This window comes from Mesoplodon mirus (assembly GCF_964341445.2).
Source record: "Mesoplodon mirus genome assembly, chromosome: 14".
NCBI lineage: Eukaryota > Metazoa > Chordata > Mammalia > Artiodactyla > Ziphiidae > Mesoplodon > Mesoplodon mirus.
The window spans coordinates 24813491-24838339 of record NC_138990.1 but is presented as its reverse complement, the minus strand read 5'-3'; the positions used below and the strand labels follow the sequence as shown (position 1 = coordinate 24838339).

General features: G+C 44.6%; 1 protein-coding gene and 1 long non-coding RNA gene across 2 annotated transcripts in view; one reads left to right on the top strand and one right to left on the bottom strand.

Moving 5' to 3' along the window:
* Nucleotides 1–1034: 1034 nt before the first annotated feature.
* Nucleotides 1035–7798, top strand: FAM110C (family with sequence similarity 110 member C). The gene is made up of 2 exons (XM_082641969.1): nucleotides 1035–3674; nucleotides 7662–7798. The coding sequence occupies exon 1, from the start codon at nucleotides 2680–2682 to the stop codon at nucleotides 3643–3645; it is 966 nt and encodes a 321-aa protein (XP_082498095.1). The 5' UTR covers nucleotides 1035–2679; the 3' UTR covers nucleotides 3646–3674; nucleotides 7662–7798.
* A 704-nt stretch (nucleotides 7799–8502) lies between these two features.
* Nucleotides 8503–24849, bottom strand: part of LOC309815277 — a 47985-nt gene continuing 31638 nt past the window's right edge. Inside the window, exon 3 of the long non-coding RNA XR_014295834.1 lies at nucleotides 8503–8587. This is a non-coding gene — a long non-coding RNA (uncharacterized lncRNA). The remainder of the gene's footprint in view (nucleotides 8588–24849) is intronic.

Sequence of the window (24849 nt, the reverse complement as noted above, 5' to 3'; positions counted from 1 at the left end):
TTTTTTGTTTCTTCATGATTTAGTCTTGGGAGGTTTTATGTTTCTAGAAATTTATTCAAGACTGCCACTATATTTGTCCTATTTTTAAAATTTCACATACATCATGATCATTTCCCATTCCATAAAATATCCTGTGCAAACATGACTGTAAATGGTTGTGTAATACTCCATCCCACAAGTATGTCATACATTATCTTTCTTCCTGTTGTTGAATGTAGGTTGATTTCAACTGTTTGTCTGCAACAAATATCCTCATTCTGTGCACACATCTCTTTTTAGTTCCTTAGGATATATTCCTTGGAATAGAGTTCCTGGATCATTGGGTCTGTAAGCATTATTTCCTGCTCTGACCAAGTCTTTTGAGATGATGCCGAAGAGGAAATTAGGCTCAAAGTCTAAGCTACCAGTTGAGCAATGATATCAATTTATTTAGAAAATTTTCTTGTCAGTATCTTATTACTCCAGTTAGTTATCTGCTTAATGGATAGAAAATTATGGATATAAATATAATTAGCTTTAATAGCAATAAATCTTAAATACTTTAGTTTTTATTATGTTCAGTACTCATATGTGAATTCACGAACATTATTTAAAATGTGATAAACCACTAGTCATAACCATCATAATCAAAACATTTATTTATTGAAAATTTGATCTGTACCAGACATAGTGCTAAGCCCTTTATATGCATAATCTCATTAACAAATGCCCTAACAGGTGGATGTAAGGAGCTCTAGTTTACAGAGGAGCAACCAGAGTTATTGAGAAGTCCAACCTGACAGCCTCTCCAGAAGCTAGAGCAGAGACCTAAGCCTAGGTCTTTCTTTAACATTCATTTAGTGCTCACTACAAAGCAATGAATGTTCTAAGCTATAAAAATGAGGATTTTTACAAATAACAAAACAAAGACCCTGAGAGGTTTGTTATCTGTCCAAGAACATAGCTAATAAATGGTGGACCCAGGCTCAGACAAATTCTGGATATCCTATCCTTAGGAGTTCTCCCTCTCTGACCTGCTGCAATTGCATTTGAAGTGCAAAGGAGGAAAAGGAGCCACGTTGGGCTAAGCAATTAAGAAGACTTTCTTTCTCTGACTGACAATAGACCAGGCCGCCTGAGCAGAGAAAAGGCTGGACTTTGGGCTCCCACATGGTCCCCCTCCACCAGTAGTATCCTATTGTGGGAAACAGTGTGTCCAACCCAGGAGCCGGCACCGGCTCCATCTCTCTCTCTCTCACCCTCAGGACCACAGTCATCTTTTCGCATCAGTGTGGCATTTTCTGGTCACACTAACTGGGTAGTCCGATTCTCAGGAGACCTGGTTTCTTGTGCTTCTGTCACTGACGACAGGATTTGACCTCACGGAAACTCAAGGTGCAAAGACGCATTTGGCACCTGCTGCGATCCTGGGCGGTTGGTGGTCAGTAGGCGCCAGTTTGCCAAACCTGTTGGAAATCATTCAGCTGCTGCTCCTGCTGACTCACCACAAGCCCCCTCTTGGTGCCCACTGGCATTTCTGGAAACATACTCAGACCCAGACCTAAGGCACCTTCCTGTCTGCAGCCCACCGGCTGCTGTGTTGCCCTGCACCAGGCGCACTCAACCACAACTTTGAAAGGTCAGCCTGTCTTTGTGTCGGCCTTAACATGAGATAACGTGGACATTTCACTCATCTGGCAGATATTTTTAGTCCTTTGTCCAACTTTTGAAAGAATGGAATTTTGGAAATGTTTCGCCTTAGACTTTTAGCATTCCTAGGCTGATCCACTACCCCGGTGAGCCCGTGGTTTCCCCGCTGCACTGATTACGGTAAAAACAGGAGTCATTCTGGGAATTTGTTCAGGTTTTTTTCCAAATCCACTGAGCCTCGCCTCCGACAACACTGCTCTCCGGCGAGTCCCGGCACCAGGTGCTCCGGTCTGGTTAGGCCCCCCGTAGGCCGCCTGACGGAGTCTGGACGCAGTCCAGGTCCCTACCCCGTTCCTGGGTTCTTTCTACCTAACACATAGACTGACCTGTTCTGCGACGCGTTTCCTTTCCTTTTTTATAGACTTTTCTTTCTGACAGTTAAGAGTAGTGCTCAGGTAGAGATTTAGGAAATTAAAGAGTCAGAAGTTTCCAAACACGCTGAGGTCACTTTAAGGATTCAAAGGACACGAGACACCTGCCGGGGGCGGGGGTGGGGAGCCCGTGAGCCGCTCTGCCCTCCCCCAGTCCGGAAATGCCAGCGTCCAACGGGGACCCGAGGCACTCCGAGGCTGGGAGGAGGCGGTGGATACCTGGGTCTGAACCAACTCGGTCCCTCCCCGTTCCTCTGCCCTGTGGCGCAGACTGGCCCTCCCAGCTCCGGAGCGCCGGGCGAGCGCGCGCAGCCCCCTGGGGGAAGGTCCGCCCGCAGTCCTACCGGCTACTGGCTGCCCGGAGCTAGCGTGGGCGGGGACGGGGACCCGGGAACCGGGCGCGCGGTGAGGGGCGGGGGCGGGAACAGGCGGGGAGGAGCCGGAGGGGCGGGGACCGAGGCAACTAGCCAATCCGCGCGGACTCGGGTTCGCCCAGGCTCCCGACTGGCCGGCGGGAACGGGGGAGCTGCTCCCCACCCCTCGCGGACTTCGGAATTGGCTGGCGGCCTGACGGGCGCCGCGGCCGTAGCGCGTTTCCGCAGTTTGTTGAGCTCCGAGGATGCGCGCCCTGCCAGCCCTGGACGCGCCCCCGAGCGAGCTCCTCCTGTCCCGGGACTCCGGGGCCCCCCGGGCCCGGGACGCGGCGGGGCCGACGCGCAGGAGCGCGGTGGAAAGGCTGGCAGCCGACCGCTCCAAGTACGTGCGGGGCCCGCCGGGAGCCGGCCCAGGCCCGGCTGGCGAGGGCAGCAGCCCCAGGGCGAGCGAAGGGCAGGCGGGCGACTCTCGGCTCCAGGCGCGCGTCCCCGGTCCGGTGGCGCGCAGGGCCATAGCGCGGAAGCCGCTGAGGCCGGACTCGCTGGTTATCTACCGACAGAAATGCGAGTTCGTCCGAGGGTCGGGAGCCGACAGCCCCAGGGGAGGCCTGGTGAAGAAGCTCTTACCGAGGCCGGGCAAGGACAAGACGCCGGGGTCCCCCGGCACGTCCCGGATGGGAGAGGAGGGCGGGGCCGGGGCCCAGGAGGCCACCCCGACCGAGCCCGGCCCAGTCGCGGCTCCCGCGGTGCCAGGGCCCTCCGCGCCCCCGGTCCCCGCCCCGCCGGTGAGGGCGCCCTCCAGAGTTCCGGCTGCGCCCCGGGGTCCGGAGCTGCTCGGGGCGAGGCACAGGGGACTGCAGCGCTCGCAGTCCGACCTCAGCTCGCGCTACTCCGCGTCCTTGGCCGAATGTGACACCTTCTTCCAGTACTGCGGCCTGGAGCCCGAGGTGGTGGAGGCGCTCGGGCGGGAGAACTTCTCCGCCGGGTCGGACCTCGTCGCCCTCAAGGTCCGCAGCGTGAGCGTCGCCACCTCCGACAGTGGCTTCTCCCGGCACAGCGGTGGCGACGAGGGGCTGCAGGAGGGAGAGCTGACGGAGCAGGTGCCCAGCACCACCTCGGTGGTCGAGAGGAACGCCCGCATCATCAAGTGGCTGTACACCTGTAAGAAGGCCAAGGAGACCCCCGGCCAGGGGCTGCAGGGCCCGGCGTGACCGCTGCGCCCCGGGAGACCCGGACCGAGGTTTGCGTCCAGAGAGGCCGGGAGGGGTGTGTGTGTGGCGTGCCCGTGAGGGCTTGGGGAGTGACCGAGCCAGGCAGATCCAGCCTTCTCAAGTAGCGAGGGACCCTAGCGATAGAGACGCAGAGGCTCCTGCGTCAGAGTGGCCTCTGCTGAAGAGCAGAAGGGCCGCCAGGCCAGGTCCCCGCAGGGCCTGCACCAGTTCTTTTGAGTGTGCGGTTTCTGGCTGCCTGGAAAGGTAATTGTGCACACTAACACCATCCCAGTTGGTCTATTATTGTGAAAAGTGGAGAAATTGGGATTATTAATGCTCAGGAAGTGGTTTTACACCTCAGCAGTTATCCTGATTTGAACATAGCCTGAGAGCCCCAGTTACTGTGGGCATCCAGAGCTTTGATGTGAGTTGACCGGTCAGCCTGTGGCCCTGGGGTGGGGCTGCCATCTCCCCTCCAGCAGAAAGGAAGGCTCTGCACTTCCTGGAGGCCTTTACCCAAGTGGGAGGGAGGAGAACTTCTCTACAGGATCTTGTCAGCAGTTTGACATTAATTTAGCTCAGAGATCTGTATTTGGCTAAATTTTGTTCAAATTGTTTTGAGACCTTCGTGCGGTGAGCCGCTGCAGCAGCTTAGTTCACAAGAAGGAGCTTCAGGGCTTCCCTGGTGGCGCAGTGGTTGAGAGTCCACCTGCCGATGCAGGGGACACGGGTTCGTGCCCCGGTCCGGGAGGATCCCACATGCCGCGGAGCGGCTGGGCCCGTGAGCCATGGCTGCTGAGCCTGCGCGTCTGGAGCCTGTGCTCCACAACGGGAGAGGCCACAACAGTGAGAGGCCCGCATACCGCAAAAAAAAAAAAAAAAAAAAAAAAAAAAGAAGGAGCTTCAGTTTGTTGAACTGGGAGCTGGACGAGATCGTAACTAGCATCTTAGAGTTCTACTTGGCAGTATTCTGTATTTTATTTGCCTCTGATGATAATTTGGGAGGTAAATTTCTTCCCCTTGGACATCAGTAGCTCAGGGTTGATCGCAAGAAGTTCTTTTTCCCTGAGGAACTAAGGAATGCTTATCCTCACTGTCACCTCTGTGGAGAGGGCACTTCCAGGGGTGGTGAAGAGAGGAGGGAAGGTACTTTTTCAGGGTTCTCTTTGGGAGCCAAGATTTTAAACATTACAACATCTTGTTTTCTCTGACCCTGCACTGACAACTTGCTACAGGTGTTTGTGAAATTCACGTGGTGGAAGTAATTTTTCTGCCGTTGAGATGACTAATTGAACACACAGTATCAGTCTTCATCATGGTGAGAAGTCTGCCACAGACATGATGCACACAGCTCACCTGTGTCTGAGGCCTGGAAAAAGCCTAACTTCCCCTAGTGGCCATGGTCTTGGTACGGTTGTGACAATTCGCAAAAACAGAGGAGTTCATTGTTTCTCTTGAACTCAGAAGGGTCATGACTTAAGTGCTCCCTTGTAGTTCATTGAGGATTATTGCATTTCCACTAGGCTGAATCCCCAAGGAATGTATATAGGCAGTCAGAATTTAAACTAAAAGCACACATTAACTTGTACTTTTCACCGGTTGTCTTGGGAACCGAGATGAGTGAATGCTGGCCAGGGTTAGGGTTGGCCATGAACACCCTGACGTGGAGGAAGGAAGCTGCAGGGGCCGGCATGTCCCAGAGGGATGTTGTGTAGGATGGAGCTCTCAGTGAGGAGTGGGGAGTGCTTCTGGTAGCAACCACTCCCGCACTTCTAGCTTGGGCTCCCATTGTCCATAAAACGAAGGCAGATAGCAGATGCTTTCCAACCTCTACGCTTTATGATTCCATATAGTCAGTAATCTGTATGCCTGTGTTGCACGACTGTAACCCAGAAAAGGAAGACAAAAAAACTGTCGTCTGTTGTGGAATGTAAAAAGTAACCTTATAAATGAGCCCCTTCCAGGTGGCCAGAGTGCACTGTACTTTATGCAAAGAGTATAGGCAAAATTGGTGGTGCAAATAGTGCTGAAGTAACATAATGGTGCACAAACACACCAAAATAAAACCTGACACCAAAAATATAAAAGCACTCTCCTCCGATCCATCGAAACCCAGCCCCACGCTCACCCGCAGTGCTCCAGTGTGAAAGCCTGAGGGGGAGTTTAGGATTCAGTCCATGAAGTAACTTTCCAAATAACCTTTCCTTTTAGGTCTGAGTCTGTGAAAGATTTAAGAAGGTTGGTTAGCCTGTAAGAACTTTCACTTTCATGACAGAGAAGTAGTTGAGGCAAGAGTGAAAGCGACACAGGTTTAGGAAACTGCCCAGGGTGAGCCTCTGCAGGAGAACAGAGGTTCACTCACTCACCCTCTCCCTCCCTCTACGTAACTCTGTTTGTTCAAGTGGGGGACGGTGTCACCTGTATCCTGAACTGTTTCATATTACTGCTCAGAGAAGGGAGATGGAATTGACACGGAACCTGCCCAATTTGCTGTATGTCATTGGCAATCACCAGCACTGTAAAGATTTTCTCTACAAATTTACTCTCCTAGACCCAAAACAGCTCAGGTTATTTGAGCTTCCACCCAGGACACCTAAGGGCTGGCTGCTCGGAGAATTGTGAGGAAGTAATGCATGTCCTTTCTCCAGCTCACTGGGACTGGGATGATGTCTGCCCATGATCACGGCCCCTCAACTTGCCATTCACAGACACGAAGTCCCCTCTGAAGAAGAGCCAGGAGAGAGCTTAGACCCTTCGCCTTCATTGGTGAGGGTCTTCCGGCAGCTTGAACAAAATGCAGCTGACCTTTTCTCACAGGATTACCTGCCCGAGATTAATTCCATAACTTCTGGAAGCTGTGGAAGCAAGACTACAAGGTGTAATTTTTCTCTAGTTTATCAGGACATTTGTGTTGGAGTCCGTACGGATTCATTTTAAGATTTCATGAAAAATTCAGAAAATTTGAGATGAACAAATATATGCTTTCTAAGTGAAAAAAGAAAACATTTTTTATGGAGGTTTTTGTCTCCTTGCTAGATAGAGATATTATAAAGTAAAATAAAAATAGCCCATCCAGAATTAAATAAAAGGCTCACAAATTTATTACCCCATGGAGTAAAAATATTTGCTTTCCAAAACTGAGAATATCAGAGCTGGAGAATGACTTGTAGAATCTGCATGCAGTCCCACTGGGATCCATTAGTGATAGATAGTTACACGTGGATAATTTTGGTATTCTGTTTCCCAGTGTATAATTCCTGAAAACTGCTCTATCTTTTGCACAGATATATGTTACTGATTTTAATATTGTTATAAAAGAATGGTAACTTGTCCTTTGAATTAATTAGGGATAAACATTGTTCGGTTTTAAGGCAAAAATCTCAGACATTGCCAGCTCTCTTCACATTTCTCTTTGATAGATGTGGGGCAACTGAAAGCTAGGGGGTAGAACTGTCTCACCATCTGCAAAGATGCCATGGGGAGATAGTGCAAACAAACTGGGGCACTCCTGACTTTCTGCTTCTTTCTTTTTTGACTAGATGGGAAGCTCTGTAGTCACCAACTAAGAGTGCATTTTAGGTAAACGAGTGGCTTGAGCTGTAATAAGGCTACCTACTCTGTCTTCAGGCCAGCCCCTGGGCCTTTCAGAGAGATTGGTGTTTGAAAGCGAAGAATCTGTTTGCCTCTAAAAATTTATTTGTACTGCTTGCTTTGTGTTCTGTTTTGTTGTCCAGCTCTGTGCTAGTGGGCACTGGCCTTACCAATCAACATTCAAATAAATTTTTCTTTACTGCCCCAGAAAAAGGCCTGCAGGGAGATGGATGCAGAGAAACCAGATGATAGCTGCTTTTGCTACTGATTTCTTTTCAAAATTTAAAATGTGCAAAGGAGATGTTTAAAATGCAGAAAATATCACAAAACCAAAACTGCAGGGACCAGACTTTGTAGTTCAATGCTTGGCTTTATAACTTTTGCCTAGACTGGTGTTGATTCACAGCTTTTTCCTTATTCCTCAGGAAGCAAGCCTTCCCGACAGTGGGGACTCCTTGAAGTACGTCTGGATGATTGGGACCCCAGGGCCATCCTCACGGCCAGGTTTTGTCCAGTGTACCCAGGTGTCCATATGATTGCTGTTTTCCCAGGAATAAAGCACACCGTTGAAGAAGCCTAAGCAATTTCAGAAGGTTTGAAGTGTTATGGAGAAGATGGGAACATAGAACTTGGAAATGAGCTGAGTTATAACTGTTATGACACAGCTGTAGCTCTGGAAGATATTTTCTTATGTTAGGTGGACCTATCCTTGCTTCCAGAGAGCAGCAGAAGAGGGAAAAGCTGCTTGGAAATATTTTCAAGGGCATCTTTTTGAGTGGCTTGCTGATAAAAAGGCACAATGATACATTTTAATGATACCTAAATTAATTTTAAAAAGAAAAAAAGGCAAAGAGCATGAAAAGCAAACATGAATGCCACGGTATTTACTTCTTCAATCATATTGGATGGATTGGCACCATTTAAATCAAAGTTCTATGATCATAAGAAGTTATATTCTACACAAATACTATGGCTGACAAAGAGCAAACACATGCCCCCGTGTGCATACTCACGCGTGGACCTCAATTTCTAAGCACCACTGCACTGTAAACTACAGTGAATTCCCAAACTGCAACTGATCATCTTATGAAATGAATCAGAAAGCACTTTTAAAACCACTTGAGAGCTGCAAGGCCATTCTGTGAACACCACTCTTGTTGGGTTGTAGCCATGCACAGGTACCATTAAAAGATAAAGAGCTGAAATACTGCTAGGAAACCTTTTATTGTACCTGGACAGTTCCTTGAGAGCTGGCAGAAGAATATTGGAGCTTCCTTCCTTCAGATCAACAGCAGTGGTCCTCTTCTGCAGCACCATTTAGAATGGGCCTCCATGGTTCTCTTGTTCCCAGCTTCCAAAAGGATAAAAAGCCTCGGTTTAGACAGAACATGGACTCATGACATGTGACGTGCCCTGCTCTCTGGTCTAATTCACACACCCACCTATCAGGCAGTCATTCCAAACTTGGCAACTTCACCCTTCTCTGAAAAGGGTGTGTTTGAGACAAGGGTTAGCCTCTGGGTGTCGGTAAGCAGTTACTGTGACCCTAAATCTGAACCAGCTCATGGCACTCAGAGTAGATTTCAGATTCAGAAACTTTTGAGAGGAATTTTCTATCGATGATGACAACCCAAAGAAAATTTGTCACCTGGTCAAAGCTTACAATGTTTTGTCAAAATATGTCCCTTCAAGAATAAAATTATTAGAAGAATTGGGAGGAGAGAGAAATAGGTTTCTCCATGGTAAAATATTTTATAAACCAATTTTGATATATTCATGTATTTGTTTAATATTGTATTCTATTTTTGTAACTGTTTTACTGTGAGAATAGGTCCTTGAGTTACTTAAATATTTATTTTTATATAGTTATTGGTCTTCAAATAGTTTTCCTACACTTCGTATGGTTTTTGTTTTTATCAGGATAATTTTAAATCATTCTCTCCTTGGTTATCTTTTTGTATGTTATTTAATTGAATTTCAAAATTTGACCGTAAGCAGAGGGTTCACTACTCTATAAAGTGCTCCGTACTCTAGGGATTTGTTCTTAAGTAAAACACAGATGCGCGTTTGGGGAGGCTCTGTTGGCTGATGGATGTACCTCTGTCAATGTAGTCTCTAGAAAGACAAAGATTCCCTGCTCTAAGAAATGTTTCCCTTTTGTTTTTTTTAAAATGCTGCTGTTTTGCTGTTCACTGGATTACACTTAGAAGATAATGTCAAAGATGAAAGGAGTTTTTTTTTTTTTTTTTTTGTGGTACGCGGGCCTCTCACTGCCATGGCCTCTCCCGTTGCGGAGCACAGGCTCCGGATGCGCAGGCTCAGCGGCCATGGCTTACGGGCCCAGCCACTCCGCAGCACGTGGGAACCTCCCAGAACGGGGCACGAACCCGTGTCCCCTGCATCGGCAGGCAGACTCTCAACCACTGCGCCACCAGGGAAGCCTGAGAGTTTTCTTTAAAGGACCTTTTCATATATGCAGTTCCCTTGTTTACACATTCCATTAATTTTATATGTGAATGCTTTAAGTAAAATTCTTATGTGCCTTTCTATTGTCAGAATAGGATGAACCGAAACCTGAGATCAAAATGGTGCGGACTCTACCATCCATGTAATAGATGAAAAAGAGAAAAACAAATTGGTTACCATTTAAAAGCACCAAGATTTTTGAGAAGCATTTGCACTTCAGTGGAGGTGACTCCTGGAAGGAGCTGTCAGGAACAGGGTATCCCCAGACCCCAGCAGGATGGGTTAAGGCTCCCTCTTGTCTGTTCAGATTCATGCCTAAGCTCCGGGCCTGAGTGTGTGGTTGGAGGCCAGAGGTCCTTTCCTAACTGAATTACCCCAATTTGCTGAGTGACTTTGAGAAAATCAAACTTTGTAGCTCAATCTGAATGAAAAAGCTTGTAATTGCTTTTCACTATTGCTACAAAATAGTTTCTTTTGTTCACAAAAGAATAGCTTCTCAGGTAATATGATTAAGCACAATGGAGAGAAAAAAATATTGATACAGCATGGAAAATATCTTGATAGTATCTATTTCATTAATACATGGGTACAGGTCAGCAATGCCTCAGAGTGAAAGGTATTTATGTAACTGGAAAGTTTCCTCACTATATACTGATGCATATAGTTTCTAAACCGCTGGTCACTGACACTGGATACAAAGAAGGCTTTATCAAACGTTGCCCTTTTCAGTGGGTTAAAGGTGCAGTGCTGTAGTTGGTGATTCCATAAAATATCAGGCCCAGACAATTGTTATGGCTGTTTCTGAATAGAGTTCATTTTTTCTGCACACTACTTGTGACATGAGTGCAGTATTGTATATTCTGTATCAAAGAAATAAAGTATTTTTTTTCATTTTTAGTATTACTTTATGAATTTGTACAATGTGAAAAAACTGAAGCAAGAGTGTGCTTATTATAATTACTCAAATCTTTGGCTTTCTCCCTTTTTTCTTAATATCATCTCAGCAGATTATCAGTAGAAATGAGGAGCGCATTCTAAAACTTGACCCAGGAGAGCTGCATGGTGTCTGAAGTCTCCAGTTCTCCCTGGAGATGGAATGCAATAAAAATAGTTTGAATATTTAGCACGTTGGTTTTCTTTGTTTCATCAGTCTTTTGTTTAAATTTCTTTTCTTCATGGTTTATTAATATTATCATTGTAAACTGGGTCCAAAGATAAAAATGAGAGTGTAGTTTGTAACCTTTCCCGTTAGTTAACTCCTTCATGAAGGCGGACTCTACGTACAGCAGGTTTGCTCTCTGTATCTGCTGGTACTGGAGAGGTAGGCCTGAGCCAGTGGGGAAGTCCAGTCTCTAAATTGCTGATCCGGCTGAGCCAAGCCAGCTTCTTTTTCAGTCCTGCCACATCAGCCACTGCTTATGCACAAATCCACACAAGCATCTAAAGACAGGCTTCTTGAGGAGAATAGTTTACCCTGTATTTCCACGAAGGCCATGGACAAGCCCCCAGGGACTGTAGAAACTCTCTGATTGTAACTGTTCAGAAACTGTCCAGACATTGTGCTCTGTGGCTTCCATCACAGAATCCAACAGCAGCTGTCATTGTCTTCCTTCAGGTAAACATGAGTTCTCACCTTTCTGTTTCCCTTTTTGAAAACTCAATAAGACAGAAGCAATGAAGTGATGCACAGTGGTTAGATGTTTCAACTTTGCTTGCACTTTTTGTGATGAGATAAATTAATTTATATAATAGTTAAATGTTCCAGGTTGGAAATACCAAGCAAGAAGGAAACTGAATTCTCAACCAGGAGCTTATAACTCTGGTCGTGGAAGTAGGAAGGAACAGTTCCTGGGGAGAAAATACAGAAACACCAGGCAATGTGCTCCTATCCAGTAATATTTTCCTCATTTTCTCTGCTACAATGACCCCAATCCTACAATTGTCATCTTTGTGTTATCTCCTTGAAAATTGTCATTAAAATTGAAATGCTTTCTGAAGGGGAGAATGTATTAAACCATTGATAACTATTCATCCTTCAGTCAAAACAGAATATTGATGTCTTTAGAAAGTGAGAACCTGAGCCACAGAAACAGATATGGAAAGACTGGAATCTTGGCTTTAGTATATAGCCTGTGGGATACTCAATTTTGAGCTTAAGTAGGACTCTTACTACAAGTGCCAGAATGGAAATTACGGTATCCACTAAATGCATACCCTGCTGTTGAAACACTCATGGTCCTGAGCAGTAGCGGCTATAATCAAGGACAACCCACTGATGACAGGAAGCAGATTCACCCACGTTCATGTATTGAGGAGCCAGGCACCGCAGTAGGCACTGGGGCTCCCCGGGCGCCCTGCCATGAGTGGCGTGTGTTCTAGGAGGAAGGTCAGATACTCATTAAAGGGTAGATAGGCCGGCAGTTAGATGACAGACGTGGGAAACACGCAGATGGAAGGTGGGGGAGGGGATAAAGCGGAGTAAAGTCGAGCAGACAGAAGTGAGCCGCACCATGAGCCAGACTCACGGATTTCAATACGACCCTTCGTTTGGTAGTTTTTATTTATTGGCCAATGTGTCTGAACCATAGATGGAACCCAACGTCCAAATCATATAAAAAGAGTCAAGCTACTGGGAAATAAAACATGCAAGTTACGAATGGTTTATTTTAATCCCTGGAGGCCCTTCATGCTTCAAATTCATGTGAAGTCTAAATTGAATAAAAAGCAGAACGCATTACAAATGGGGCCTCGGGGCTCGGTCTGTATCCAGTCAGAACGGTGTTGGTAAAGGGCTGTGTGGCTTTCCTGGCTCTTAGAGGAAGTCCTCTTTTCAAGTAGAATAAAAAGTCAAGATAGCAAAGAAGCGGTGACTGCCAGAGGTCGGAGCAGGCCCGCTCTCACGAAGGGGCCGTGTTTTCTCTGGTGGCCTCTGAGGCTGTGTCGAAGACACGCCCTTGGAGGTAAACAGCTGGGTGCGGGCCGGGCCTCCTCTGCTTGGCAGTCAGGACTGCAGCACCCGCAGTCTGGAAAGGGGTGCATCCGAAGTGCCAGTAGAGAGCTCTCAGGCCGCTTCCTTGCAGGTGTCAGTCAGGCACCAGAGAGAATGTCCGTGCAGCATCTGCTGAGGTGGGCAGGGACCCGGGACCACAGACCCTCAAAGCTGGAAGGGATGTTAGGATTTGTGTACCACCGCCCCAGCCTCCAGCAGGTGGACGCCCCTGCGTCTGTCCAGGCTCCTTCCCAGCCCTGCCCTGGTTGCTGAACCTGAGCAGGGCAACCAGCTGTCCCTGTTTGGCGGGAACTTTCTGGTGTCCTCGGAGAATCTTCAGTATCCAGCCAGCTGGGAAGATGGGACAGCCTAAGAGGGCACCTTGATTAATACACATCTCCATGCCAAGTTCTCAATTTCACTTTAATTCCCACTCTGAGGAAATCAATGCCCAAACTACCATGAGCACATGAGAACTCGAAGTTCGTGGCATTAAGGGTTTGGCATTTTCACTCTTGCCTTAAGTTAGGGCGGCTTAGGTAGAGTGTTTCCTGTCTGGTGGGGAAGGTCATGTGGTGAAGATAAAGAAGGGTTAGATGCTTCTCTGGTGTTAGCCCTGTTCCTGGGAGCGCCCAGCTCCCTGGAAGAAGCTGGTCAGCACAGCCCAGGAGGGAGCCTGCACTTCCTGGGCACCTGCACCAGGAGCAGGACGAAGCGCTCACCTTGGTTATTCCACCTTAGCCTCACACCAATCTATCAGGATCACCATTTTAACCTGTGAGGTAGCTGAGGTGTGGAGAGATTTAGTAGCTGCTCGGGTCAGAGAACTAATATGCTGGAGAAGTACGAGTATGAACCTAAATCTGCCTGGTTCCAAAAGCAGCCGTATTCTCTCTTTTAAGAAGTAAATGAGAGCCAGAATGCTTGGAGAATTTCATAACTTCTCAAGGGCGCAGAGTGATTCAACAGATCAAAACCTAAGCAGGATTCTGATCCAAGCAGCCACTCACGCATTACCTGACTGCCCCCATTTCCGTCTGCTGAGCGGCTCCGGTGAGGGTGGCGACACTGCCTCAACGTCTCACACGCTGAGACGGCTAAGGGCAGCGTGCACATGTCCACACTATGGGACAGGCTCTCATGGTGTAGGGTATGTTGGTCATTTTACATGGGATGGCATGTGCCTTAGAAACAGAGTCTAAAATAAAGAGAAAATCAGAGGGGGAGCAAGCAAGCTGTGCCAGAAGAGCTTGGGACAGTGAGGCAAAATGCCAAACTGGGTGACGGCCCACCTGCTGCATCACAAGCTCCACGAACGAGTGTTGCGAATCCAGAGTGCATCCACCTCATGTACATCACAGAATTCCAATGCCAGATAAGAAGCTCAAGGCCTTCTGGATCGTCTCAGCGAAGTCTGGCAGAACCATGATTATTGCAGGGGCTACCCAGCAACTTTTAGGTAAATGAGAAATGGCCATAGTTGTAAAAGGAGGAGGACGAACTCCTTTAAAGCCACTTTGGAGTCCTGGGAACTTCGGCATGTCTTTTGGTTTGTGAAGTTTTTTCAGCAATAGTAAAAGAGAAGAGCAAGATATGCACTAAGTCTCGAGTGCGTTTTAAAGCCACGGCCCACAGCCAACAGTCAACATTTTCCCCATGCAGGTAGAGGCAGAAGGAAGCCTGAGTCACCTTTTCCTGTTGCCTCTGGGCTGAGTGAACTCAGACTTGAAGGCACAGGAAGTCGTTGCACCCACTCTGCCAGCATCCTCAGGATTGCTCACCCAATACTAACCCTGGTCACAGGATGTACTTATGTGGTCAGCGTAGTAAACCCGCAGTGGTCCATGTCAGGAACCCTGTCAGAGAGCTACAGGGCCTTTTCCAAGGAACACTTTCTAATAAAAATGCATTTGCAGGAGAGATTAAACTCTGAGCTCTGAAAGAGCGAACGTGAGCGCTGTCCAGACAGTAGAGTGGGAGCTCATTGAAACAGAGGCTTGTAGAAGGCAAGTGCCTCTGGAGCAACTTGGAGAGCAGTAAACCATCTCTCAGTTTCCTTTTTATTAAAAGGTAAATGGGCAATTTAGAGAGTGAAGAATGTTTTTAAAGGCACTTATGCAGAGGGGACACTGAATAGTTATTATTACTCTCATATTAGTCCCCTAATGATTCAATATATATTTATCATCACTCAATAATTTGTCTAAATATTTATGACCAGTTTATATATTCAAGCTGCCATCACTTGGTATCATTGTTTTTTTTCTTTTCTGGAGTTCTTCGGGTTTCACAGCTCTGGAACGTGGGATTTGCTAATCGGCTCTGTGTTTAGCTAGCCATTTCCCTGTGTAGAACCTACTTCCAGCAGAAGGGGAATCAGTGGTGATAGGTCCAGTGGGTGTATAAAGTTCTCTCACCACCATGGTTTAGTAAAGAAAGAGTGGGCTAGAATTTCAAAACAGAGAACAAGAAAGAAAGCAAACACATTTTTCTGGTCTAGAGAAAGCACCAAAACTGCACTAGGAAATTCTGAAAAAGTATTGTGGGATTTTTCTGATCATTTAGTGAAATATCTGGAAGCTATGAAGGAATATTAATGGCAAAGCACAGCTACTTTGAACTTATCTAGAAGTTTTAAGTTTACTAGGCTCTCTTGATATTTATTTTCTTATTTGATCTTCACAAACATCTTTGAGGTAGTCGGGGCAAGTATTGCTACTGCTTCTGTTTTGCAGAGGAGGAAAGAGTCAAGTTACTGACACCTCCATTTAATGATATAATTGGCCTGCAGTTGTGGAGGAGTTATAGAGAATCTATTAGCCTCACTAAATGGTTAAGTGAATCATTCAAGAACTTATCTGAGGACTTCCGGGGAAGATGGCGGAAGAGTAAGACGCGGAGATCACCTTCCTCCCCACAGATACACCAGAAATACAGCTACACGTGGAACAACTCCTACAGAACACCTACTGTACGCTGGCAGAAGACCTCAGACCTCCCAAAAGGCAAGAAACTCCCCACGTACCTGGGTAGGGCAAAGCGGAGAGATTCCCGCGCAGAGGATCAGTGCCAGCCGGCACTCACCAGCCCGAGAGACTTGTCTGCTCGCCCGCCGGGGCGGGCGGCGCTGGGAGCTGAGGCTCAGGCTTCAGTCGGACTGCAGGGAGAGGACTGGAGTTGGCAGCGTGAACACAGCCTGAAGGGGCTAATGCGCCACAGCTAGCCGGGAGGGAGTCCGGGAAAAAGTTTGGACCTGCCGAAGAGGCAAGAGACTTTTTCTTCCCTCTTTATTTCCTGGTGCGCGAGGAGAGGGGATTAAGAGCGCTGCTTGGAGGAGCTCCAGAGACGGGTGCAAGCCGCGGCTGAAAGCGCGGACCCCAGAGACGGGCGTGGGACGCTGGGGCTGCTGCCGCCGCCGCGAGGCCTGTGTGCGAGCGCAGGTCACTGTCCACGCCCCCCCCCTCCACGGAGCCTGTGCAACCCGTCACTGCCGGGGTCCCGGGATCCAGGGAAGGCTTCCCTGCGAGAACGCACGGCGCGCCTCGAGCTGGTGCAACGTCACGCCAGCCTCTGCCGCTGCAGGCTCCACCCGCACTCCGTGCCCCTCCCTGCCCCACGGCCTGAGTGAGCCAGAGTCCCCGAACCGGCTGCTCCTTTAACCCTGTCCTGTCTGAGCGAAGAACAGATGCCCTCCAGCGACCTACACGGAGAGGTGGGGCCAAATCCAAAGCTGAGACACGGGAGCTGTGAGAACAAAGAAGAGAAAGGGAAATCTCTCCCAGCAGCCTCAGAAGCAGCGGATTAAAGCTCCACAATCAACTTGATGTAACCTGCATCTGTGGAATACATGAATAGACAATGAATGATCCCAAATTGAGGAGCCAGGAGTCAGTGCTGTGCCTCTGAGGTGGGAGAGCCAACTTCGGGACACTGGTCCACAAGAGACCTCCCAGCTCCACATAATATCAAACGGCGAAAATCTTCCAGAGATCTCCATCTCAACACCAGCACCCAACTTCACTCAACGACCAGCAAGCTACAGTGCTGGACACCCTATGCCAAACAACTAGCAAGACAGGAACACAACCCCACCCATTAGCAGAGAGGCTGCCTAAAAACATAAAAAGTCCAGAGACACCCCAAAATACACCACCAGACGTGGACCTGTCCACCAGAAAGACAAGATCCAGCCTCAACCGCCAGAACACAGGCACTAGTCCCCTCCACCAGGAAGCCTACACAACCCACTGAACCAACCTTAGCCACTGGGGACAGACACCAAAAACAATGGGAACTACGAACCTGCAGCCTGCAAAAGGAGACCCCAAACACAGGAACATAAGCAAAATGAGAAGACAGAAGAACACACAGCAGGAGAAGGAGCAAGATAAAAACCCACCAGACCTAACAAATGAAGAGGAAATAGGCAGTCTACCTGAAAAAGAATTCAGAATAATGATAGTAAAGATGATCCAAGATTCTATTTCCAAGATCCAAAATCTTGGAAATAGAATAGACAAAATGCAAGAAACAGTTAACAAGGACCTAGAAGAACTAAAGATGAATCAAGCATCGATTAAAAACACAATAAATGAAATGAAAGATACTCTAGATGGGATCAATAGCAGAATAACTGAGGCAGAAGAATGGATAAGTGACGTGGAAGATAAAATAGTGGAAATAACTACTGCAGAGCAGAATAAAGAAAAAAGAATGAAAATAATTGAGGACAGTCTCAGAGACCTCTGGGACAACATTAAATGCACCAACATTCGAATTATAGGGGTTCCAGAAGAAGAAGAGAAAAAGAAAGGGACTGAGAAAATATTTGAAGAGATTATAGTTGGAAACTTCCCTAATATAGGAAAGGAAATAGTTAATCAAGTCCAGGAGGCACAGAGAGTCCCATACAGAATAAATCCAAGGAGAAACATGCCAAGACACATATTGATCAAACTGTCAAAAATTAAACACAAAGAAATCATATTAAAAGCAGCAAGGGAAAAACAACACATAACACACAAGGGAATCCCCATCAGGTTAACAGCTGATCTCTCAGCAGAAACTCTATAAGCCAGAAGGGAGTGGCAGGACATAATTAAACTGATGAAGGACAAAAACCTGCAACCAAGACTACTCTACCCAGCAAGGATCTCATTCAGATTTGATGCAGAAATTAAAATCTTTACAGACAAGCAAAAGCTGAGAGAGTTCAGCACCACCAAACCAGCTTTACAACAAATGCTAAAGGAACTTCTCTAGGCAAGAAACACAACAGAAGGAAAATACCTACAATAACAAACCCAAAACAATTAAGGAAATGGGAATAGGAACATACATATCAATAATTACCTTAAATGTAAATGGACTAAATGCTCCCACCAAAAGACACAGATTGGCTGCATGGATACAAAAACAAGACCCATATATATGCTATCTACAAGAGACCCACTTCAGACCTAGAGACATACAGATTGAAAGTAAGGGGATGGAAAAAGATATTCCATGCAAATGGAAATCAAAAGAAAGCTGGAGTAGCAATTCTTATATCAGACAAAATAGACTTTAAAATAAAGACTACTAGAAGAGACAAAGAAGGACACTACATAATGATCAAGGGATTGATCCAAGAAGAAGATATAACAATTGTAAATATTTATGCACCCAACATAGGAGCACCTCAATACATAAGGCAAATACTAACAGCCATAAAAGGGGAAATTGACAGTAACACACGCATAGTAGGGGACTTTAACACCTCACTTTCACCAATGGACAGATCATCCAAAATGAAAATAAATAAGGAAACACAAGCTTTAAATGATACATTAAACAAGATGGACTTAATTGATATTTATAGGACATTCCATCCAAAAACAACAGAATACACATTTTTCTCAAGTGCTCATGGAACATTCTCCAGGATAGATCATATCCTGGGTCAGAAATCAAGCCTTGGGAAATTTAAGAAAATTGAAATTGTATCAAGTATCTTTTCCGACCACAATGCTATGAGACTAGACATCAATTACGGGAAAAGATCTGTAAAAAATACAAACACATGGAGGCTAAACAATACACTACTCAATAACGAAGTGATCACTGAAGAAATCAAAGAGGAAATCCAAAAATACCTAGAAACAAATGACAATGGAGACACGACGACCCAAAACCTATGGGATGCAGCAAAAGCAGTTCTAAGGGGGAAGTTTATAGCAATACAATCCCATCTTAAGAAACAGGAAACATCTCAGGTAAACAACCTGACCCTGGACCTAAAGCAATTAGACAAAGAAGAACAAAAAAACCCCAAAGTTAGCAGAAGGAAAGAAATCATAAAGATCAGATCAGAAATAAATGAAAAAGAAATGAAGGAAACGATAGAAAAGATCAACAAACTAAAAGCTGGTTCTTTGAGAAGATAAACAAAATTGATAAACCATTAGCCAGACTCATCAAGAAAAAAAGGGAGAAGACTCAAATCAATAGAATTAGAAATGAAAAAGGAGAAGTAACAACTGACACTGCAGAAATACAAAAGATCATGAGAGATTACTACAAGCAACTCTATGCCAATAAAATGGACAACCTGGAAGAAATGGACAAATTCTTAGAAATGCACCACCTGCCAAGACTGAATCAGGAAGAAATAGAAAATATGAATAGACCAATCATAAGCACTGAAATTGAAACTGTGATTAAAAATCTTCCAACAAACAAAAGCCCAGGACCAGATGGCTTCACAGGCGAATTCTATCAAACATTTAGAGAAGAGCTAATACCTATCCTCCTCAAACTCTTCCAAAATATAGCAGAGGGAGGAGCACTCCCAAACTCATTCTACGAGGCCACCATCACCTTGATACCAAAACCAGACAAGGATGTCACAAAGAAAGAAAACTACAGGCCAATATCACCGATGAACATAGATGCAAAAATCCTCAACAAAATACTAGCAAACAGAATCCAACAGCACATTAAAAGGATCATACACCATGATCAAGTGGGGTTTATTCCAGGAATTCAAGGATTCTTCAATATACGCAAATCAATCAATGTGATACACCATATTAACAAATTGAAGGAGAAAAACCATATGATCATCTCAATAGATGCAGAGAAAGCTTTCGACAAAATTCAACACCCATTTATGATAAAAACCCTGCAGAAAGTAGGCATAGAGGGAACTTTCCTCAACATAATAAAGGCCATATATGACAAACCCACAGCCAACATCATCCTCAATGGTGAAAAACTGAAACCATTTCCACTAAGATCAGGAACAAGACAAGGCTGCCCACTCTCACCACTCTTTGTCAACTTAGTTTTGGAAGTTTTAGCCACAGCAATCAGAGAAGAAAATGAAATAAAAGGAATCCAAATTGGAAAAGAAGAAGTAAAGCTGTCACTGTTTGCAGATGACATGATACTATACATAGAGAATCCTAAAGATGCTACCAGAAATCTACTAGAGCTAATCAATGAATTTGGTAAAGTAGCAGGATACAAAATTAATGCACAGAAATCTCTGGCATTCCTGTACACTAATGATGAAGAATCTGAAAGTGAAATCAAGAAAACACTCCCATTTACCATTGCAACAAAAAGAATAAAATATCTAGGAATAAACCTACCTAAGGAGACAAAAGACCTGTATGCAGAAAATTATAAGACACTGATGAAAGAAATTAAAGATGATACAAATAGATGGAGAGATATACCATGCTCCTGGATTGGAAGAATCAATATTGTGAAAATGACTCTACTACCCAAAGCAATCTACAGATTCAATGCAATCCCTATCAAACTACCACTGGCATTTTTCACAGAACTAGAACAAAAAATTTAAAAATTTGTTTGGAAAAACAAAAGACCCCGAATAGCCAAAGCAATCTTGAGAACGAAAAACAGAGCTGGAGGAATCAGGCTCCCTGACTTCAGACTATACTACAAAGCTACAGTAATCAAGACAGTGTGGTACTGGCACAAAAACAGAAAGATAGATCAATGGAACAGGATAGAAAGCCCAGAGATAAACCCATGCACATATGGTCACCTTATCTTTGATAAAGGAGGCAGGAATGTACAGTGGAGAAAGGACAACCTCTTCAATAAGTGGTGCTGGGAAAACTGGACGGGGACATGTAAAAGTATGAGATTAGATAATTCCCTAACACCATACACAAAAATAAGCTCAAAATGGATTAAAGACCTAAATGTAAGGCCAGAAACTATCAAACTCTTAGAGGAAAACATAAGCAGAACACTCTATGACATAAATCACAGCAAGATCTTTTTGGACCCACCTCCTAGAGAAATGGAAATAAAAACAAAGATAAACAAATGGGACCTAATGAAACTTCAAAGCTTTTGCACAGCAAAGGAAACCATAAACAAGACCAAAAGACAACCCTCAGAATGGGAGAAAATATTTGACAATGAAGCAAGTGACAAAGGATTAATCTCCAAAATTTATAAGCAGCTCATGCAGCTCAATAGCAAAAAAACAACCCAATCCAAAAATGGGCAGAAGACTTAAATAGGCATTTCTCCAAAGAAGATATACAGACTGCCAACAAACACATGAAAGAATGCTCAACATCATTAATCATTAGAGAAATGCAAATCAAAACTACAATGAGATATCATCTCACACCAGTCAGAATGGCCATCATCAAGAAATCTAGAAACAATAAATGCTGGAGAGGGTGTGGAGAAAAGGGAACACTCTTGCACTGCTGGTGGGAATGTGAATTGGTACAGCCACTATGGAGAACAGTATGGAGGTTCCTTAAAAAACTAAAAATAGAACTACCATATGACCCAGCAATCCCACTACTAGGCATATACCCTGAGAAAACCATAATTCAAAAAGAGACATGTACCAAAATGTTCATTGCAGCTCTATTCACAATAGCCCAGAGATGGAAACAACCTAAGTGTCCATCATCAGATGAATGGATAAAGAAGATGTGGCACATATATACAATGGAATATTACTCAGCCATAAAAAGAAACGAAACTGAGCTATTTGTAATGAGGTGGATAGACCTAGAGTCTGTCATACAGAGTGAAGTAAGTCAGAAAGAGAAAGACAAATACCGTATGCTAACACATATATATGGAATTTTAAAAAAAATGTCATGAAGAACCTAGGGGTAAAACGGGAATAAAGACACAGACCTACTTGAGAATGGACTTGAGGATATGGGGAGCGGGAAGGGTAAGCTGTGACAAAGCGAAAGAGAGGCATGGACATATATACACTACCAAACGTAAGGTAGATAGATAGTGGGAAGCAGCCGTAGATAGATAGTGGGAAGCAGCCGCAGAGCACAGGGAGGTCAGCTCGGTGCTTTGTGACCACCTGGAGGGGTGGGATAGGGAGGGTGGGAGGGAGGGAGACGCAAGAGGGAAGGGATGGGGGAACAGATGTATATGCATGACTGATTCACTTTGTTATAAAGCAGAAAGTAATAAAAAAAAAAAGAAAGAAAAGTCTTGTTATGACGGTGGCTATAACTTCTCCTGATCTAAATCTGTAGTAAACTCTACGTGAAATGAAAAAAAAAAAAGAACTTATCTGAGGCATCTCTGCTTTGTGTCTTGGCCGCTGGGTTTTCCTAGAGCTTTCTGTTAAAAACCCCTATAGCTTTCTCATGAGATTCTCCACTAATTACCTTATCCAATTCAGTGAGAGACCCGATTAACTTTTCAAATTCATCCTTTTGCATAAAACCTTTTGTATATTGAGTGCAGTGTGTGTGTGCATATGTTTGTTCCATTTTGACATGTTTGTTCTCTTGTCTGCTCTGATTGGTCACACATGCACATAGCAGGTTGGGTGTCATACACACAAATAGCTTTTTACCCTTAGTGGAAGGAAAGCCTACGCCACATTATTTTAAGCCTAGATTATTCTTCACATCTGCAGAGCATATTTACAAGGGTCTTCACATACACTGCCATCTCATTTAAAATGCTGCTCCCCTGTGGCATAGCTAGAGTGGAAATAATTGACCTGTTTTCAGATAGACTTGGAAGAAATGGACTGATTTTCCGGATGTTGCCAAATTGAAGCTTCCAGTCCTCATACTCCATAAACTCTCTGCAACCAAAATTTTAGGGTGTGATCTGGTTTTTTGTTTGTTTTGTTATTCCAGTTCTGATAATAGTTCCTTTCTTATATTCAGAGTTTCTAGAAATAAATATCTTAAAATACATAATATTGCATGAGAGTTTACAATCTAAAATCCAACACTTCATACTCTACTTCCTACTCTGACGTCTCTTCATTTCTGATCAGAGAACATTTTTCTATTTACAGCAAAGTAGAACACTTGATCATAAAAACGGTTCAAAGATATTGTTACTAATTAGTCACAAGATTTCAAAATCACCTTCCATTATGGGGCTTCACTGGCTTGCTCGGAAGACCACACACTTGGTAAGGTATGCATCCCACGTGGACAAAACCTGTAGGCAGAGGCTGACTGTTTTCTCTGTTCAACAGTTTTATAATCTGTAAACAACAATTGCTGTAAAGCCAGCCATTCTTCATGAGACAAACTGTGCATCTTTAGTTTTTCAGACAATTTTAGATCCTTGATTTCATCATACAAAGAAAAGAGAACCACCTAAATCAAAGGACATGGAGGATGGTTGGAGAATCTTTCTTGCACCAAAAGACATTCCTGCCGGCTTCTCAAGAGCACCACGTTTTAGGTATTTACATTACTCACAATTATACAACACAACCGTTTACGGGTGAATGTTTCTCTGATTTGGAGAGTTCATCTATGACTCTGTAAATTCTCCTTGTTATACCTGGAGTAGTGTGGTGCAAGTTTGCCTACTTTGTTTTATACCTAATATTAAATATTAGCATAGTTGGTTAGTGAACATACCAATCAGAAAGAGCTGGTTAATGAATCCAAGAGTAGCTTCATTAGGTGTGACCCCGCGTTTGCAATTGCCTGGTATCGTAAAGCTCCATTACACTGTTGCCCTTGGTTTCTGTTCACAGGGTTTCAAGTCCTCTCCTCTTCATTGTCCTTCAAGACATCCTCTATCATGTCCATTGTATGCTTATCTGAAGCTCTATAGCTCTGTCTTCACTTCTGTGTTCACAGCAGGATTTAAAGACAAAAGTTTATAAAATGCAAGTATAAATCTAAGTTGTGAGGAAAGAAACTAAATCATTCCCTTTAGAGTCGTTGCTAGTTCTGTTTTTTAAAAAAATCATCACTTAGAAATATTACTGGATTTGTTCCACCTAGGAATGCCAATTCTTTGTGTTATTTTATATCTCTTAGCAAAAGTTATGGGGAGTCCTCTTCACTCCTTTGAAATGCAGAAAGGAAAATGCCCAACAATTAGACTTCAGTGTGATCTTCTAGAAGTTACTCAAAAAATTCCTAGTGTGTCCTCCCATGAGCTTCCAATTTCTAATTCTCATTCAGTTTCATCTCTTCTCACTCGCTGAGGTCTATTTGACATATTTTGGCACTTTTCAAGTGTGTTGTTTGTATCCAGAGTACCCACACTGTGTACTTCTTAAGATTCCCCAGTGAAAGCATCTAGGAAAATTGTACCAGCCTAGGGCTTCATCGCTAGGACTTGAACCTCACTTAGAAGCATGGGTTATTACAATTTAAGAGCTCAAAAACAATATTTCCCAAGGCCGAGATCTTTATTTAATGTTAGGACAACTCAAAACAAGACCTGCCCCATAAAGTATTTGGAAAATGATTAATCAGCATTGTACACACCCAGATTTCTGTTTATTCCTTTTATTAAAAGCAAAAGGGATTAACTACTTTTGTGAGCCATTTATCCCCTTTGTAACTGGGCCAATATGCATCCGTAGTATTGCTTTGTCATTATAGTTTATTCTCTTCCTTTTCATTCTGAAGTGTACTTCTACGTAGATGAGAATAGTGTATTTTATTTTTCTCAGACCTGTGGGCTCTCCAGTTCATTTCCCTGAATTGATTATCAGCCAGAAGAGGTAAACTGTCATTGACAGGCCTTTTACCCCCCTGGTACTCCTCAGTTGACAGTTAAAGTTAAAATCTGAATTTGAAGAATAGGAAAGCCTAAAAAAATTAATGATTTACTGAAATCAGAGGCAGATATGTATATTTATACAAAGGTGT